This window comes from Penicillium crustosum (genome assembly GCF_028827405.1).
Source record: "Penicillium crustosum strain IBT 35664 chromosome Unknown utg000001l_segment0_segment0, whole genome shotgun sequence".
NCBI lineage: Eukaryota > Fungi > Ascomycota > Eurotiomycetes > Eurotiales > Aspergillaceae > Penicillium > Penicillium crustosum.
Window position 1 is genome coordinate 7313564 of NW_026623122.1, and position 16997 is coordinate 7330560.

The following is a 16997-nucleotide window of genomic DNA, read 5'->3' on the forward strand; positions in this document are numbered from 1 at the left end:
GTGGATCATGCTGATCCTTGCATACTAGTATTTCCCTCGTTTTCTGAGAACCGAGTATGCACTATGTTTATACTAAGTACGAGATCTCTCTCTCTCTCTCTATATCTAACCTTTGACTTATAAATTAGGCACAAATGATATAATGGTATAAGTGGTATATGCAGTGGTCTAGGACCTTAGGAAGTCCTTCAATGCTTCCCCCCACACATCTCCCCTCTTATAAGTATGCATTTTTGGCACATTCCCCCTCTTCAGGCCATCGACCGCATTCGCCAGATCCTCACCACAACCCTCATCCTTAATCTGCCTAACCGGATATGTGTAAGTGTGGACGGTAAAGACAAGAGCCTTGGATACCGGCAGCCGATGTAATGTCTGACGCTCACATCGGAGAACAGTCTTTAATATTATCAGCGCTACTCCAGCAAATCAACTTCCTCACATCCAACATACCTGATCAACATTCAATTCCCCAGGCTCAATAGCCTCCTCCTTTTCCCCCGCCACAGCATGTGTTCCGCTAAAAGCAGCAAATAGCTCCGTTTCAATGGTAATACTCCAATTGATTCGTTTCACAAATTTCCCAACCTGAAGGCGTCCAAAGAACCTATCCATGCTGAGCTCCATCTTCTCCCGATAGCCCGGGACCGGCACATGAATATCTGCTAAACGCAGACCGAGCTTCTTGCGCGTGTTGAAGCCAGCCGGGAAACAGACCGCATATGCCTGTAGTACATATTTCGGCTGTTCCTCGGCATTGGGTGAGAGCTCAGGGAGTAAGATTAGGAAATCATCGTCTACTGTCTGAGAGAGGATTTCTAGGGCTTGGATTGCTGGCGTCGTTGGTGACAGGGTTGTTGGCCATGTTGCGCCTGTTACCAGGTTTTGGAAGATCGAGCTTTCGGCGTTTAGCTTGAACATACTCGGGTATCGGGTTGGTAGGTATGTCCTCAGCACAAAATTGTATAGCTCGCTAATGGTGGGGCGGATGCGAGGGTCTTCCTCTGGGGTTTGATCGTTGTTGATTGCTACCACGACATCATGGTTCTGCTCCAGTATGGACTTGCGGATAGCGAGTCGGTCCTTGTAGGTTTTGTCCATCGGGAGGAGCTCTGACGGATCGAGGTTCTCAAGTGCTAAGATGCATTAGTCTAAATGTGTGTCAAGTGTTGTGATATAGCACATTTGTATAAGATCGGAGGAGGGGACTCACCCATGGTCAAGTTATATTTGTCTTTTCCTTTGAATGGCCTAAATTGTAACTGCTCGGTCTCCTCCCAATTGAACCCCTCCAGAGGTATGATTGGCGTTGTCTTATTATCTGAACAAGTTGTCTTCGTCTTCCTGTATGCATTATCCTTGCGATATTGTCGAACCCTCCACATGACACCACACAAGCCCACGATAAGAACATAGAGCAGATTTCTGGAGATTATGGGCCATGGTGCATCAATGTTTAGTTTGTATAGGGTTTCTGCCATGTTCAAATCGCTATGGAGTAGATCTGAGCCGTTGAAGTTTACAATCCTTGCTCAACAGAGAGTTTTATGCTCAGAACAACTACTTCCTCCGCATGATCTCCGCACGAGAAAGCGAAGTTGCGCTGGAAACTTTATGTTTGGGCTTATCTCTCTCCACTTTGACTGGCTGGACTGTCCGTCGATGTTTTCTGATTGACTCACCAGGCCGAGATGGTCCTGCGGGGTTGGCACTTTGAGATAAGATAGTTGGGGTATTATTAGATAGGGAAATCACTTCCTAATATCGACTTTGTGTAATAGATTATACTCTGCTATTATTGTACAGTCTTCGATGTAGTATAAGTCATGTACATGCAACCTTAGAAGACCCACAGTGTTGCACGATTCGAGACTGAAGGACAATAAGAGAAATGTATGTTTACTCAATAGTCAAAACGACATAAGCCACAAGAGACATAACAATAACACAAGATCGTAAACATCATCACAAGAGGAAAGAAACTCGAGCATCATATCTGCCCCGAGCTCCTTTGTTTCAAGACACCATCTCCACTCAAATGTGGATTCAATGTTTGGACAACAGGGCTCACGTTCTCCTTCCCAGGGTCATCACGATCTCTCTCCCTTTTCGACCACGGCGAATCATCTCGATCTGCCGCCTCGCTGTCACCGGTATCCATCTCCACGCCACGCAGTCCAAATGCCCGCCGTTGCCCGCCCGGACGTTCATTCAAGCTCGGCGCGCGAGGACGCTGTCGACCACGTGCTCGCCCACCAATCCAGGGGACTTCCCAAAGGATCAGTCGATATATCCAGATGGTTGCGTCGAGGAATACGAGGAAAGCCCATGGGCCAATTGTGATGAGACCGAGGAAAAACTGCGGAATCCGGGGTAGTAGATCAGTAACTGCGTCATAGTGAAGGGGGGTAAGGGCTAAAGGCGGGAGAGGAAAGGGGAAACTCACGAAGATGCGAGCTGCCCAGCTCTCGAGGTGGGTAAGCTCCGATGGTAGGATGGAATACCACGCCATTTTGGTGTGGATTTCGAGTGCTGGGGAGCCCTCGGGAGGTTACGGTTGCTGGTGGGTTGGAGCTGTGTCAGTGCTCTGGCGCGGTGCGACTGGGCGACTCGGTCCACCCTTGTTGACAGCTCCCTTTTCACGGTTGCTTCATTTTTTAGAGTCACCTCAAACGCTTTTGATTCTCGGTTGGTAAATGAAATGCAAAGAATCAAATTGCACTTGCTCAGCTTGGATTCCACGATTAAGGTACGGTACTTCGATCTAATTGGCTGGACCCTGGAAACTCACGTGAGCAATTATGGCCTGACAGTTCGGGTGTCTATCCATCTCATGAAATACAATCCTTACCATCCTCTTCCACTCTTTTTTATTCTCGAAGAATATACCAATCAATTTAGATTGGTCAGATACCAGAGTAAAGTTGGGTAGGTCTGTCTAAACATCATACTTCCCCCAGGTAATACCTTGGTATCCCACTGTTCTTCGACCACTTTCTCTGCATCATGCCCTCATAACATTTAGTCCTCAGCATGCCTTTGGAGAAGTAGACTATAGTCTATAATCATCGAGATAATAGTAGTGAGATATATGAACCAAACTCTTCTTATCATTTCATCTAAGCAAACAAGAGACATAATTACAGTATATCTGAACCTGTATCAACTTTCATTCCGCGTGGCACTAACGGCAGCATCCTCCTTTTTGACATTTCTCATCGGCATGGGAAGATCGCAAATGCTCATTCAATTTGTCCCTTCGACCGAATGACATATCACACGACGGAAAAGAACATTTGAATGCACCAGGGGATATGTGCTTCTCTTTGATGTGCCGCCACAACGATGTATCACGGGTGAACAGGCATGGGTTTGTGCAATCTTTCCAATCACATTTGATAGGACTGGCGAGGCCTCTCCTTGGGAAAATTCGTTAATATAGAGAAGTGGAGAAAGGATAGAGACTTGTATCAAGGAAACTTACTTGATGTTTGGTTTAGAGCGACGTCTACGCGACGTATGATCATCACTTGGACTAGCCTCACAGGTTGCATCTTTCAAAGGGACTCCTACTAGGGTTGAAGATTGCCCCTGTTGATGGCTATTTGAGCCAGAGTGTTCAAATTCCATGCAAGAAGTGTTTATCGTATTCTCTGCCCCAGCTGGCGAAGAGTTGTCTCTGACCCATCCAATGGTAAAGTCCATGCCAATTTGAGGGGACTTAACAGGGGTGCTGAGGCTGAAGCCATCCAAGGTCCATGGGGATTGCATATAAGGATCATAGATGGAACTTGAAAATGGGGGATTCTGTTCGAGGTAGGGAAGTGTGCTTTGGGGTGTGGTTTGAACAACGGACGAAGTATGAGCAAGACCCTCTCCCTCTAAAGGGAAGGCATGAGAGTGTTTGTCGGGAAAAGCGCGCATCATGACGAATGAGATTGACAAAAGTAGACAAATCAAGTGACTTGATATATAGAGAGGTTTGAAACACGAGTGTATTTCAAAGGAGATGCTAAAGTCAATATCTAGGAACGGGGGGGAAGGGTTTAAATGATAAAAAATCTGGGAAAAATATTGACATAGGAAAATACATAGATATTATTCTATTTGACGATTTGTCCTTAGCATCCACTCACCCACTCCATTCATTGCCGTATAATTCTGTTTTCTTTTTTTTTCCTGCTATGTTATTTTGGTATCATGGCGCTCTTAATACCAGTAATACAGAGCATGCATACTACCATACATAGTATAGTATAGGATTGCATGGTATAAGCCCCTGATTCAATTCAATGCATACTACGGAGTAGCTAATCCATGGATCTATTGATCGCTTTCAAAGTGGGTAGGCGAATCCCACCTGTAACTATATACCTTTGTACCAATAGTTAGACGGGGAGGATTGGAGATCAAGGACGACCAGTTACATCTATTAGGCTTACGGAGAACCGCTCCGTACAGGATTAATATTTAAAGAATCTTTATATACGTATGTACCGAGTACAGAGCGTCGGATCCACCGATCTTCTGAGCTCTTCCAATAGAATCCCTTCAATTCTCGTATGACACTTCACATCACATCACTTTCACTTCACTCACTTCACTCACTCCATCCGCTCCATCCACTCCATTCACTTCAGCTGAAGATATACACTACCCCACTATTTGAGGCTCTGGCAGATATGTAAGTAGTAACTAAATATATAACTAGTCAGTCATATTCTCTCAGATCTTGAAATATGAAAAGGCTAAAAAGCTCATATAAATTCCACATTGCCATCCTGAATTCTAGGTACTCCTTGAACGAAATATTCCCATCTACTTGATAAGTTTTCTGTCAACATGGGCTCATTGTCACTCCATAAAGATCATATATCGAGGCCTTGTCTTAATGAGAACTCCCATATTAAAAGTCTATCGTTAGAATGTCAAGTTTTCACCCAACTCTGCCTGTCTTTTCTCTTTTTCTTTTGCATTCCAGGCCCATAGCGCGCGTAGCGCGCGTCACTATATTGTAGTTAGCATAGTCTACATATTGCTTCGACAGTTACATCCCAGGCAGCATAATGCGTGTACATTGGCTTCAAACTATAATCTGCCATATAACTGAGCCAAGCGCCCAATATACCTACCGGGTATTGGTACGCTCCAGGGGATGCAATATTTCACCGGATACAAGATCTAGAAATCAAGTACCTTTTATATGATTTACCCATACAAAAGGTACTTAGACACCCCGTAGGTATAACACACTTTTTCTCAGCCCTCGAACTAGCTAAAGTAATAGGAATTGTAGGAATATATAGCGCCAGTATAGCTTAATTAACTTAATGGTAGTATTAGTCTTGATATCTAATATGGAATAATAATTATTTAGAAACGACGCTATATATATAATGGTTAGATACCCAGATGATTTCTTTGTTTTTAGTACACTTAACATTCCTTACTAAAGTTTTATTAAATAATATAGACTTACTTCACATCATATATATCTTCTTTATCTTCCCTAACTGGTTCGACGGCCGAGAAAAAGCGTGTTATACCTACGGGGTGTCTAAGTACCTTTTGTATGGGTAAATCATATAAAAGGTACTTGGTTTCTAGATCTTGTATCCGGTGAAATATTGCATCCCCTGGAGCGTACCAATACCCGGTAGGTATATTGGGCGCTTGGCTCAGTTATATGTCGAAACTATGTTGGAGGAATATAGCCCCCTCCCCCCTAGGCCCTAAACAAGAACCGAAGTTTTATTTATGGTCTAGTGGTAAAAAAGCCTGTATTTTTTTCTCCCACAATATATACCCCTGCCTAGCCCACATCAAGTGTAAAATCTCTCTTTACTTAGATATCCGATCCAACCATGAAAATCTTGATGATCCACGGTATATTGAACGCCAGAATCCCGCAGTGCCTACGAAGTAAACTTAACCACTACTCCGTAGGATCCCGCCAATCGGGCGAACTCTTCCGAGCAAAACTCCAAGCCTTAGAAAAATTAATCCACCGAGCCCTTGGCCCTCTCCAGCCGGGAGTTGAACTCGTGTATCCAACAGCTCCATTTGCTCTACAGCCCTCCTCGGGTACCACATCCGACCTGCGCAGTCGGCACGGTGCGTGGAGCTGGTTCGAATCCGAATCCATTGACGGTCTTTACCCGGGACTAGAAGGCGGCCTGGAATCTATTGCGTCTATTCTCAAGGATTCCGGGCCGTTCGATGGGATCGTCGGTTTTAGCCAGGGGGCCGCGGCGGCTGCCATGGTTGCCTCGCTGTTAGAAGGAAATCGAAAAGAGGCATTTGCTAGATTGGAAGCGGAGGCTGGGATTTCATATCCCGCTTGCTTCGCGGATCTTGAACACCCGCCGCTCAAGTTCGTGGTTAGTATTTCGGGGTATGTTGCTTCTCATCCGGATTATCGTGCTTTCTATGATCCTGTCATTCGGACGCCTGTGCTGCATTTTCTGGGGAGTATGGATACGGTCGTGGATGAGAGAGCGTCGATGAGGTTGGTGGAAAGTTGTCAGGAGGTGGGGGATGAAAAGAAACAGATTGTGATATGGCATTCTGGTGGACATGTGGTTCCAAGTGGGAAGCGAGAACTCGCTGTGGTTGCGCATTTTATAAAGTCTAACGTGAGCTGAGAAAAACTTCAAATTCAAGACCCATTTTTGTCCAATAGCTGTGTGCAATAAATTCGTAGAGGTGTTTGCTGGCACTATGCGCAAGGATGCTGTTGAATTAAGAGCTGGACTAGTAATTGAGAACTATGGGAATTGGAAAAGTTTGATACTTTGATATTGAAATTGAGCACTTTATGTGTATATGGTGATTTCCAAGACATGCTTTAAAACAGACAAAAAGATTTAATCGTGAACTTCGTGTTTAAAAATGACGCTGAGTCCCCCCCCGAGAGATGTTGTTCGCCAGGCTAGAATACAAAAAAAAAAAAGGCTATACAAATGCAGATGCCTGGCCCAACAAGGCCGATATGAACAAATCACAGCTTACCGCTGTGGACGGTAAGCGTCGTAGGAGGTGTACGGGGGCTCATCGTCCTGGCCGACAGGCCCATACCCACCGGTCCGCCAGCGACCGAGCGGATTCGTGATATCCATCTGCCCAGGAGCCTGTGCATGGGTGAGTAGTCTGGACTCCGCCTCATCTGTATTTGAGTATGCTCCCGTGCCACTGTCGCCTCGTGATAGCGGCACACGGAAGGCCGGATGAATCAGTCCAGTCGGGTCGGAGTGTTCATGCGCATTGTGTGTATGTAGAGGTGGGATTGATGGCAAAGAGGGTGCCGGTGATGAGGCACGTGATGAGCTGGGAGACCACTCGCCTCTCATAGTACTGCGGGGTGTGTGCGAGCGCTCTGTCATCAGATCCTCGGGTCGGCCGTAGATGCCGCCTCCGAACTCTTCCCGGAAGTCTGCTCGATCCTTGTAGTACGAGAAGTCTAGATGGTTCTCCGGGACGACCTCGAATGGCGCTGGTTCGGCAGACTTGCCGGGCTGCGATGCAAGCATCGGGTTCATTGCAATGTCCGAGTACTCGCCGCCCGTGTCTCCCTGGTCTAAACGACCCTGGTAGATTTCCTTTAGTGCTTCGGCTGCCTTGGCGTGCACCATAGGTGTCAAAAGTGGCTTGTACAGGGCAGGGTGTCCGAACTTGGTGTTCAGACGGTCGGAGGCCTTCTTGTCGGAAGTGTTCGCGCCTAAGGCCTCAGCATCGCTTAGGTTTGAACGATTGTAGAACTCGCAATCGGAGTCAAACGTCTTCATGCAATAGATCTTGAATCCAATCATCAAGAAAGGCAGAGGGGCCACGCAAAACACCATGTTCCACGTGCCGCTCGACTTGGCAACGAGAGCGATGATCACGTTGGCAAGAATAGTAGCGAAGATCAGGCGATTGAATAAAACTCGCCAAAACGCACCGCCAGACTCATTCTTAGTCACAAACACGTACATCAATAGATACTTCTTCAACATGGCATCCACACCAAAGTACAATGCCGTCACCGGTAATACAATAGGTTGCAAGGTAGCGAAACAGAAAGCCACGGTGGCATAAAAGAGGAAGTAGTTGTAGTAACTGGCGTAGTCGAATGGTGGCGGTGCGGTCCACTCAATTGCCTGTCGGGGTGTGGGTGCGAGGAACGTCTTGGCGAACCAGACCCAAGCCATGGTAACCAGCTGCACAAGATCGATAGCAGCACCGAGATTGCGCTGCAAAAGATACGTCACCCAGAACGGTGACACGGTGCATAGAGCGCTTACCAACTTGGCATACATCCGGCTTTCCAAGATGGCTTGCCAAGCGTCTTCGTGGTTTTGGGTTTTATCAACCACGAACGACACGAAGTACCAAGCCGCCGAGAAGAGTGAAAAGACGATCAGGTTGTTAAAAACGAAGAACGCATACAGATGCCCCAGCACGTGGCGCTCTCGAGATGTTTTAGTCTTGCTGCCACCTTGAATAGAAAGCCGACGGAAGATGACCGGAAGCGCCAGGTATACGAGCGAAGTCAGTGCAGGCGACGCAATACCCTGGACAGCAGCCCAAACTGTTGGGTGCCCTGCCAGCGAGGTCTGGAACGCCGGCCATACCAAACCCAGATTTGACAGGTTGGACAAGAAAATGGCAATCAGACCGTTAGGAACAATCCACACAAGGGTCAAGCATGTCACCCAGATGACATTGACCAGTCGTTTCCATTTGCGTGCCGATTTGGAAAGTGGAAGGTTTTCCCAGATGAGATCACTGGGCCGCGGCGCAAGAGTAATAGTGGTGCCCTCAGGGCGCTTACGGCGTGCGTTCCATGCCACAGCATGAGCGTGCTCGATATTGTCCCAGCTGGCAAAGCCGTAGGGCATTGCGTTTCTGCGATCTATCGACGCACGTCCATGCTTGATTTCCTCCTCCAAGACGCGAATCCGGACAGATAGATAATCGATCGCGTCCACTTTGCCGCCGGGTAGTTGATTGCGTTGTCGGCGAGGGGGACGTAGAGTCGGTCTTTTCGCGGGCAATCGGTCTGGGTTCTTAAGGTATTTTGCCAAAACGGACTCGAGTTCTCGGACAACCTCTTCATGTTCTTTGATGATCCTGGGTAAATCCCTGACATTACGGCCAATCGCGGCTCGTGGGAGGGCCGCGGTTGGATTAACCTGGTCTGTCAACCGCAGGATGCCTTCGTCGGTACGACTATTGGGAGGGATGTCCGTGATCATCAAGGTTCTGGCATGCAGACTGCGCTGATATTCAGAGCTTTGGAAATATTGCCTCCGCAGGTTCCGTACAGCGCGATAGTTCCTCCACAAAAAGAAAACAACAATAAGATCAAAAGCCCAGGCACATACCACTTGACTCCAAATAGCCGTGGGATTGGTGATGTTGAGGGGCGTCATCATATTGAAGGCGGCAGATGCCGATGAGTCGGTAGCACCCTTGCTCTGTGTGACATTGACTGGTATCATGACGAGGCAGCCGATTATGCTGAGAAAGATGAAGATGTTGCGACACATTTTGGTAAATCGGAGGAAGATTGCGGCGTCCAGGCCAACAGTCTCGATCAGCTGCGGTTCCCGCGTATTGATGACCGGTTTGACCCAGGCGAAGAAGCCCTTGCCCACGGGGGGTGGGGTGTGTTTGAGGTCTGCATGCTTGACTTTGGGCGCATAGACAAGCGAGTGACGGGGTCGAATGAGGGAGAAGAGGAGGGCGAGGAGGACAGTGACGCCGATCGAGGTGCCTAGTGAGGCCCAAATAGCAGTAACTGTAAACTGTAGCTTGTCAGCATAGTGTTCTTTCTCTCCGGAAACAATTTGAACTTACTGCGGAGCGGAATGGATTCGCAATCAGTTCGAGGAAAGTATCCTTCCCATCCGTACGAGCATGTAAGCTCAAGTGATGTAGATCCATTACGTCAAAGCAGAAACGAGTGGCGGATCCGGCATTAACGAGTGGCCGGAGGAAATCAAGAACCCAGCATGAAGATGAAAGGGAATAGATTAAAACGAGGGGAAAGGGAGATTCTAAAAAGATGGGAGAAATAAGAGGTGAGACAAAGATAATGCGCACGCATGAAAGAAAAAAAGGTGGACTCCGTTTGGCCTGAACTAGTTATTATTAGAATTTGGTCATGGAGTTATTGGATTCTTGGCCAGACTTAGCGTCGCTGATCTCCGCCGTTGGAATAAGGAGCCACCAAGAGCCACTTTTCTTCAATATGAAAGTCCCTCACACCGAGTACCTGAGTACAATCAATGCCGTTCCCACGGCTCTGAAGATCAGATTTTGCGTCAACATCAACTGGCGTTCACAGTGGTGCCCTGACACGTTTCATCTGTTCGCTGACCCATCCACTATCATATCATTGGCAGTCCACCAGCTTATGTCAAGTGGCACACCAATCAGTTGCCCAAAGTAGAAAAAGTCTGGAACATTGCAATTGTTGGGCCCAAGGTACCACAGTACCACACAAGACATGAGGTGGACTCATGTAGGTACGTTGTTGTGCCACCCTTTGGTGTTCCTGGCGTCCAAAGGCAGTTTGAGGGGGTTGTCGGAGCATGACGACCGGCATACCGGGGGATTTATTAATCCTACACATTTTTGTAATTAATGTTATGTAATCATGGCTCCATATAAATTGTACCAAGAGCCGATACAGAAATACAGAGAGTTGAATACCACTGATTGGACCCCTACATTTACAATACAGACCAATCCGACAGTTATGAGCCCGGTTCGCATCGAAGAAAGCATTACTATTTGAGATATAGTATCTAGTACACTACTAGAAGCCTGCTTTCTACCCCTTGAAACCTCCTAGCTACCCCTGAATTAGCAATTGTGAAGCTATTCCCAGCTACCCCTGAATCCAGCAATGGAGGCAGCATCAATTCTCTCCGCCATGAAGGGCGAAAAACTGAAGGACTCGCCGCAGTGGCTCACTTGGTTTGCAAAAGTGCAGCTATATGCCATGCAAAAGAACGTATGGGACCTTTGCAACCCAGATCCCCCGACGACAACCGAATCCCAAGCAATAAGATCTATACCTCTCCAAGAACCGGTGGAACCGGAATACCCAGAGGACGGCGATGACAAGGATCGAAGGATTTGGCGAGATCGAATGGACGTGTATAAAATGAAGTACACGAAGTGGGAGAAGCAAGCAAAAGGACTAAGTGATGTCAACGAGTACATCCTTACCTACCTCGACCCAATGCATCACCTTGCTCTGATCACATATCGTACTCCGTATGAGAGGCTTGTATACCTAAAGACTAGATTTGCTCGGTCAACGGCGTACGAAGAAGAAATCCGTATGAATTGGAAGGTCTTTGCCATGCAGAAACCAACCGGTGATATTGAGCAGTGGCTTCAAAAGTGGAATTCACTAAGAGAGCAAGCTATTAGCCTCGGCATTAGCGATGCAGATTCCAATCGAGACTTCCTACATGCAGTTAAAGAGGTACTGCCAATCTGGTGGCAAGGAAAATACCAAGAGATTGTTATGGATAAGAAGAAATATGACACTCGAGATCTTCTTGAATCATTCCGTGCAATGAATCGGGAGATAGGCGTCAAAACTGTGACCTCAACTAATGCTCCAAAAAGTGCTTTTTCAACCTGGCAAGGTCATCGAGAAGCAAAGCCGGAAGCGAAGCAAGAGAAGCTTCCATTCGAGAAGAGAAAATGTCCATGTGGCAATGGTCATCCACACCACAAGGTGGCCAACTGCTGGCTCATGAATGAAGCTATACGCCCAGAAGGATATACCCTAGACGAAGGGAAGCTAGAGAGAGCTAGAAAGAAGCTAGCAAATGATCCAGGGTGGAAGCAATGGGTCGACAAAGCTGTCAATGAAGCTAAATCAAAGCATCATGAATCTGCAAACCACGTTAGCTTCGCCACCACCTACCAGAGTAAGCAACAGGGCAGGCCTCAGAGCAGGCCTCAGAGCAAGCCTCAGGGCAAGCCCCAGGGCAAGCACCAAGGCAAGCTACTAAGTGAAGCTATACAGATTGGCAAGCATGCACTCTCAGCTGCAAAGACTGGCGAGCTCTCTCTCCGCAATCGATGGATTCTTGACACTGGGTCCAGTTCACATGTATGCAATAACAGAGCACTGTTTATTGATTTTACGCCGGAAGTCATAGATTTGACAACTGGTGACAGTACTACGCAGGTGCTAGGGAGAGGCAAAGTTCGACTAGTCGGCAAGCATCCACAGAAAGGGAGAATGGAAATCACATTGAGTGATGCTCTCTACTCGCCTAGCTTCCATACAAATCTAGTGTCGTACGCGATGCTAAAGAAGAAGGGGGGCACCTGGTGTCAACGTACAAACTGCATCCGAGATCCAAAGGATCTACCTGTTGTCAATGTACATCTATGGGACCAGTTTAACCTCTGGATTTTCGATGAACCAGGAGAGGTTCTACCGCAACAAGCATATGCCGTAAGCGCAAGCTCACTAGTACCGGTACCAAGAGTATCAAGAACGTCAGTAAAGCCGCAGAAATCAGAGGCATCCCCCGACGTCTGGCACCGAAGACTTGCTCATATTGAGCCCCGTGCCGTAGCTAAGCTTGCTACTATGGTAGATGGTATAGTCCTCCAGGAAGCAGAGCAAGAAGAAGCTTCATTATGCCAAACCTGTCATATTGGGAGAGCACCAAAACAGATCTCTCGCCGGCCAGTAGGACGTACTTTTGGACGATTTGGAAGGATCCACTTTGATCTCATACAACTGCCGCTAGCATACAATAGACACCGATGGATATCTCATTTCTATATGGAAGGAGTACGATTCCATTGGATAATGACACATGAAGTGAAGCCTGAATGCCAGCTGGCGATCAACCAGTTCGTACAGCTAGCAAGGAATCAGTGGAATCTACCTATCAAGGCATTTCACTATGACAATGAAGCTGCAGCAGGCAAAACAGCGGAGCACAGTTTGACAAGCGATGGTATCTTGATATATCATACTCCACCCGGCCACTCAGAGATGAATGGGTATGCCGAGAGATCTGGCGGGATGATCATTACCCGTATGCGTATGCTCTCTCTTGAAGGCAAGCTTCCGAAAGACCTATGGCCTGAATTCGCAAGCGCTGCAGTGTGGTTATTGAACCGTACCCCTACATACATTGCTTCTGAGAACAAGTGGTTAATACCATGGGAAGAAGTAAGAAGAGAATTTGCTCCAACAGCCCCGAAGATCAATCTAGCAAATGTTAGATTATATGGAAGTTTGGCGTACTGCCGCATTGAGAGGCAGATCCAGTCAGATAAGATGAATCCAAGAGCAGAGGTCGGCTTCCTAGTCGGATACTTGGCATCTAATATCTACAAAATCTGGTTTCCACACAGTGGGAAAGTGAGGTATATACGAGATGCAGTCATTGATGAAGCACGTAAATACTCGCCGGACTATGAGAAATCTCAGCCTATTCCACTACCATTAGTGAGAGAGCCAGAAGAGATTACGCCCGACGAAGTGGCGCAAATCATCAACCATCAGATCGCTAGCCAGGAAGCAACTAGTACGCCGGAAAGTGAGCATCAAAACCGACAAGATGAAACCGACGATGCTCTACCAGATGCTCTTCCAGATGCTCTACCAGATGCTCTTCTAGATGCTCTTCCAGATGCTCTACCAGATACTCTACCAGATACTTCACAAGATATTCAGCTAAGTGAGGTTGACTACCGAGAGATCACCCCACTTCAGGGGGTGAGCAGGCAGGCATTAATGCCTACCCCAATAAGCCTACCACCTATACTTCTGACCTCGGTCAGAAAAGAAGCCGGTGAGATCCAGGACATACAGAAGGATCAAGATCCATCACCATTAACCCCACCAAATGAAGAAACTGGCTTACAGCAAGGGGTGGAAACTGGCCCTGATCAGGGGGGTGGATACGCATGATCTAGATGATCAACTGCTCAGTGAAGATCAGGCCCATGAAGAAGCCTATGAAGAAGCCAATGAAGAAGCCAATGGAGAACCTAATGAAGAACCCAATAGAGAGGTGGAAAATGAGCTAGAAAGACAGCTCCAGGCAGAACTGCTAGCACCAAGCAGAGAGATCTCCAGCAATATAGATGCCAGCAACATACTAAGTGGACGTCGAATACGCAAAGCAAAACAAGATGACGATTTTGCATATGCAACCACTATAGTACAGGGTATTGACGAAGAAGAGCCACCGGCTCTACTACATGCATTTGCAGCTGGTCTATACGCCGAGAAACCAAACGCTCGCCGCCATCGAGATGATCTCCCACCACCACCCAAGTACTGGAAGGATGTCATAAATCATCCTTTTCAGCAAGGTTTTCTCGCAGCAATGAAGAAAGAGATCCACTCTCTATCTGAAAAAGAGACATTCGAAGTCATTGAAAAGCCAAAGGATCGAGGGATACAAATCCTTCCCTTACTATGGGTTTTTGCATACAAATTCGACCAGGACGGTTACCTTTTGAAATTGAAGGCTCGAATCTGTGTTCGTGGGGATCTTGAGACGATTACCTATGAAGAAAAGAGAGCTGCTACGCTAGCAGCAAGAACAGCAAGAATGATCTTTGCACTAGTCGCTGCCTTTGACCTAGACCTCCGTCAGCGAGATGCTGTCACTGCATTTCTGAATAGCAAGCTAAGCCAAGAGAAACCGACGTATACGCAGATGCCAGAAGGGTTCCAGTCCCTAGGTAAATGCTGGAAGCTTCGTCGAGCATTGTACGGCTTACGGATCTCGCCACGTCTTTGGCAACAAGAAGCAGCTAGTGTACTCCGAAAACTAGGTCTGCAACAAGCACCAGAAGACCCTTGTGTCTTCGTCGGAGAAGGGCTAATAGTCTTCTTCTATGTGGATGATATCTTAATTGCTAGCCATGCAAATGCTAAGGCAAGAGCCATGCAATTGGAGCGAGATCTAGAAGCCCACTGGGAGCTGACAGATCATGGAGAAGCATCATGGTTTCTCAATATCCGAATCATTCGCGATAGGAAGCAGAAGAAGCTCTGGCTATGTCAAGATAGCTATATGACAAGCATTGCTACCCGCTACAATTTGACAGATCGACCACCTGTCTATACGCCACTACCAGTTGACGAATTGACGCCTTACCAAGGCGTAGCCACCCCGAAGGAGATCCTTCTCTATCAAAAGAAGGTTGGATCCGCAGGCTATGCCACCACTATCACTAGGCCAGATGCTGCAAAGGCCACCGCTCGACTAGCTCAGTTCTTGACGAATCCAGGGCCCCAGCACCACCAAGCAGCTGACCGGGTCATCAGTTACCTATATACTACCCGGAACCTAGCTATTGAATATAGTGCAGACGCAGTAAGCACTGGAATCGATTCCATACAGTTCGCAAGCGATGCTTCATACGGAGATCACCCAGATCGAAAGAGCTCTGCAGGCTACATCTGTCAAGCTTATGGTGGACCAGTTGACTGGAAAGCGAGCAAGCAACCCACCGTGACAACGTCAACCACTGAAGCAGAGCTGCTAGGCCTATCAGAGACAGGGAAGCAACTTCAATGGTGGCGTCGACTACTAAAAAGCCTCGGTTTTGAACCCTCCCACAATATGACGATCGACTGCGACAACGAGAGAACGATCAGCCTACTTACTAGTGAGGACACTGCCTTCGAAACGAAGCTTCGGCATGTCGATATTCATCATCATTGGCTTCGGCAAGAGGTTAGAGAAGGACGCATAATGGTGCGATGGGTGCCGACGGCGAGCATGGTCGCAGATGGACTCACAAAGATGCTATCTCGCCAGAAGCATGAGAGCTTCCTAAGGATGCTCAGGATGGTGGACATAGGCTATCTAATGGCCTAGTCAATTAAACCATGGAGATCAATATGCCGATCTAACAAGTCCAGCAATCCCATACTGGGATAGCTGAGGGGGTGTGTCGGAGCATGACGACCGGCATACCGGGGGATTTATTAATCCTACACATTTTTGTAATTAATGTTATGTAATCATGGCTCCATATAAATTGTACCAAGAGCCGATACAGAAATACAGAGAGTTGAATACCACTGATTGGACCCCTACATTTACAATACAGACCAATCCGACAGGGGTTTGTTGCCTGAGGCAATGATTGATGCCTGAATAAATCCATAACCTTTAACGGTCCTTGTTCGCAAGATAGAGTGAGCAATCCTCACGGTTGATTCTCTCCTAATTCCAAAAATAAAACAATAATAATAATAGGAGTAGCCGGCTGTGGCAATTTAACCGCAGAGTATGCGATTTGATAATTGCTTTGTGGTTTAGTCACTACTCGATTTCCTCCGCATTAAACACCACATAAATGTTATAAGAGCTACACTACCAGTAACGGAGATACATATTCCCGAAAGTTCGATCATATATGAAACACTACCCTTTCAATCAATTCCTATTCGTTGACCCCTCATTACTCTAGAGAATTGTGGCGAGGGCCACGAGGCTCCCGCGCGGCCAAGAATGCTGACAAAGTTCTACCCCGTGCATGATGTTCTGCACTTGAAGCTTGAGTTCATAGCCGAGCGCTCTGTATCACATTTGCAGGTGGTCGACTGAGACTTGAGGGTGTGACCGCAGGTATATGTTATCATGTTATAACACATCGTGTTGTTAGGAGAGTAGCCCTAGAGATATGACATTAGCTATACGTAATATCTTTACCCAGGACACTTAGTAAGAGAGCCCATGGGCATACTCTGGGCCTTACGAAATAGATTTATTGTTGTTATGCTTAGATTGGATGCAAGAGTCTTGAGATTAAATCTATAGAGAAATGTGAGGTTTTGTTCCGTTTATATATTCAGTCATACGACGATTTCAAATAACCTAGGATTGGGGAAGATGACTTCCTCATCTTGGCAGATGATCATGAGCCCAAGTCGATTTGTTTGCTTCGCTTTTTGAGCCAATTACGTGTTGGAAGCCCGGATCCCGTTATCCCGA

General features: G+C 47.1%; 5 protein-coding genes across 5 annotated transcripts; 2 read left to right on the forward strand and 3 right to left on the reverse strand.

Moving 5' to 3' along the window:
* Positions 1 to 168: 168 nt before the first annotated feature.
* N7487_002759 (heme-dependent oxidative N-demethylase family protein) lies at positions 169 to 1217 on the reverse strand (the record flags this gene model as incomplete). The annotated part of the gene is made up of 3 exons (XM_056870506.1): positions 169 to 399; positions 454 to 1136; positions 1214 to 1217. The coding sequence occupies 3 exons, from the start codon at positions 1215 to 1217 to the stop codon at positions 169 to 171; spliced, it is 918 nt and encodes a 305-aa protein (XP_056735290.1).
* Positions 1218 to 1990: 773 nt separating this feature from the next.
* On the reverse strand, positions 1991 to 2512 carry N7487_002760 (uncharacterized protein; the record flags this gene model as incomplete). Its single annotated transcript, XM_056870507.1, has 1 exon — positions 1991 to 2512. One exon carries the CDS (start codon positions 2510 to 2512, stop codon positions 1991 to 1993), a length of 522 nt encoding a protein of 173 aa, XP_056735291.1.
* Positions 2513 to 5864: 3352 nt separating this feature from the next.
* Positions 5865 to 6644, forward strand: N7487_002761 (alpha/beta hydrolase; the record flags this gene model as incomplete). Its single annotated transcript, XM_056870508.1, has 2 exons — positions 5865 to 5886; positions 5947 to 6644. The coding sequence occupies 2 exons, from the start codon at positions 5865 to 5867 to the stop codon at positions 6642 to 6644; spliced, it is 720 nt and encodes a 239-aa protein (XP_056735292.1).
* A 363-nt stretch (positions 6645 to 7007) lies between these two features.
* Positions 7008 to 9927, reverse strand: N7487_002762 (putative DUF221 domain protein; the record flags this gene model as incomplete). Its single annotated transcript, XM_056870509.1, has 2 exons — positions 7008 to 9788; positions 9841 to 9927. The coding sequence occupies 2 exons, from the start codon at positions 9925 to 9927 to the stop codon at positions 7008 to 7010; spliced, it is 2868 nt and encodes a 955-aa protein (XP_056735293.1).
* A 967-nt stretch (positions 9928 to 10894) lies between these two features.
* N7487_002763 (uncharacterized protein) lies at positions 10895 to 15875 on the forward strand (the record flags this gene model as incomplete). The annotated part of the gene is made up of 3 exons (XM_056870510.1): positions 10895 to 13753; positions 13824 to 13829; positions 13890 to 15875. The coding sequence occupies 3 exons, from the start codon at positions 10895 to 10897 to the stop codon at positions 15873 to 15875; spliced, it is 4851 nt and encodes a 1616-aa protein (XP_056735294.1).
* Positions 15876 to 16997: the final 1122 nt, after the last annotated feature.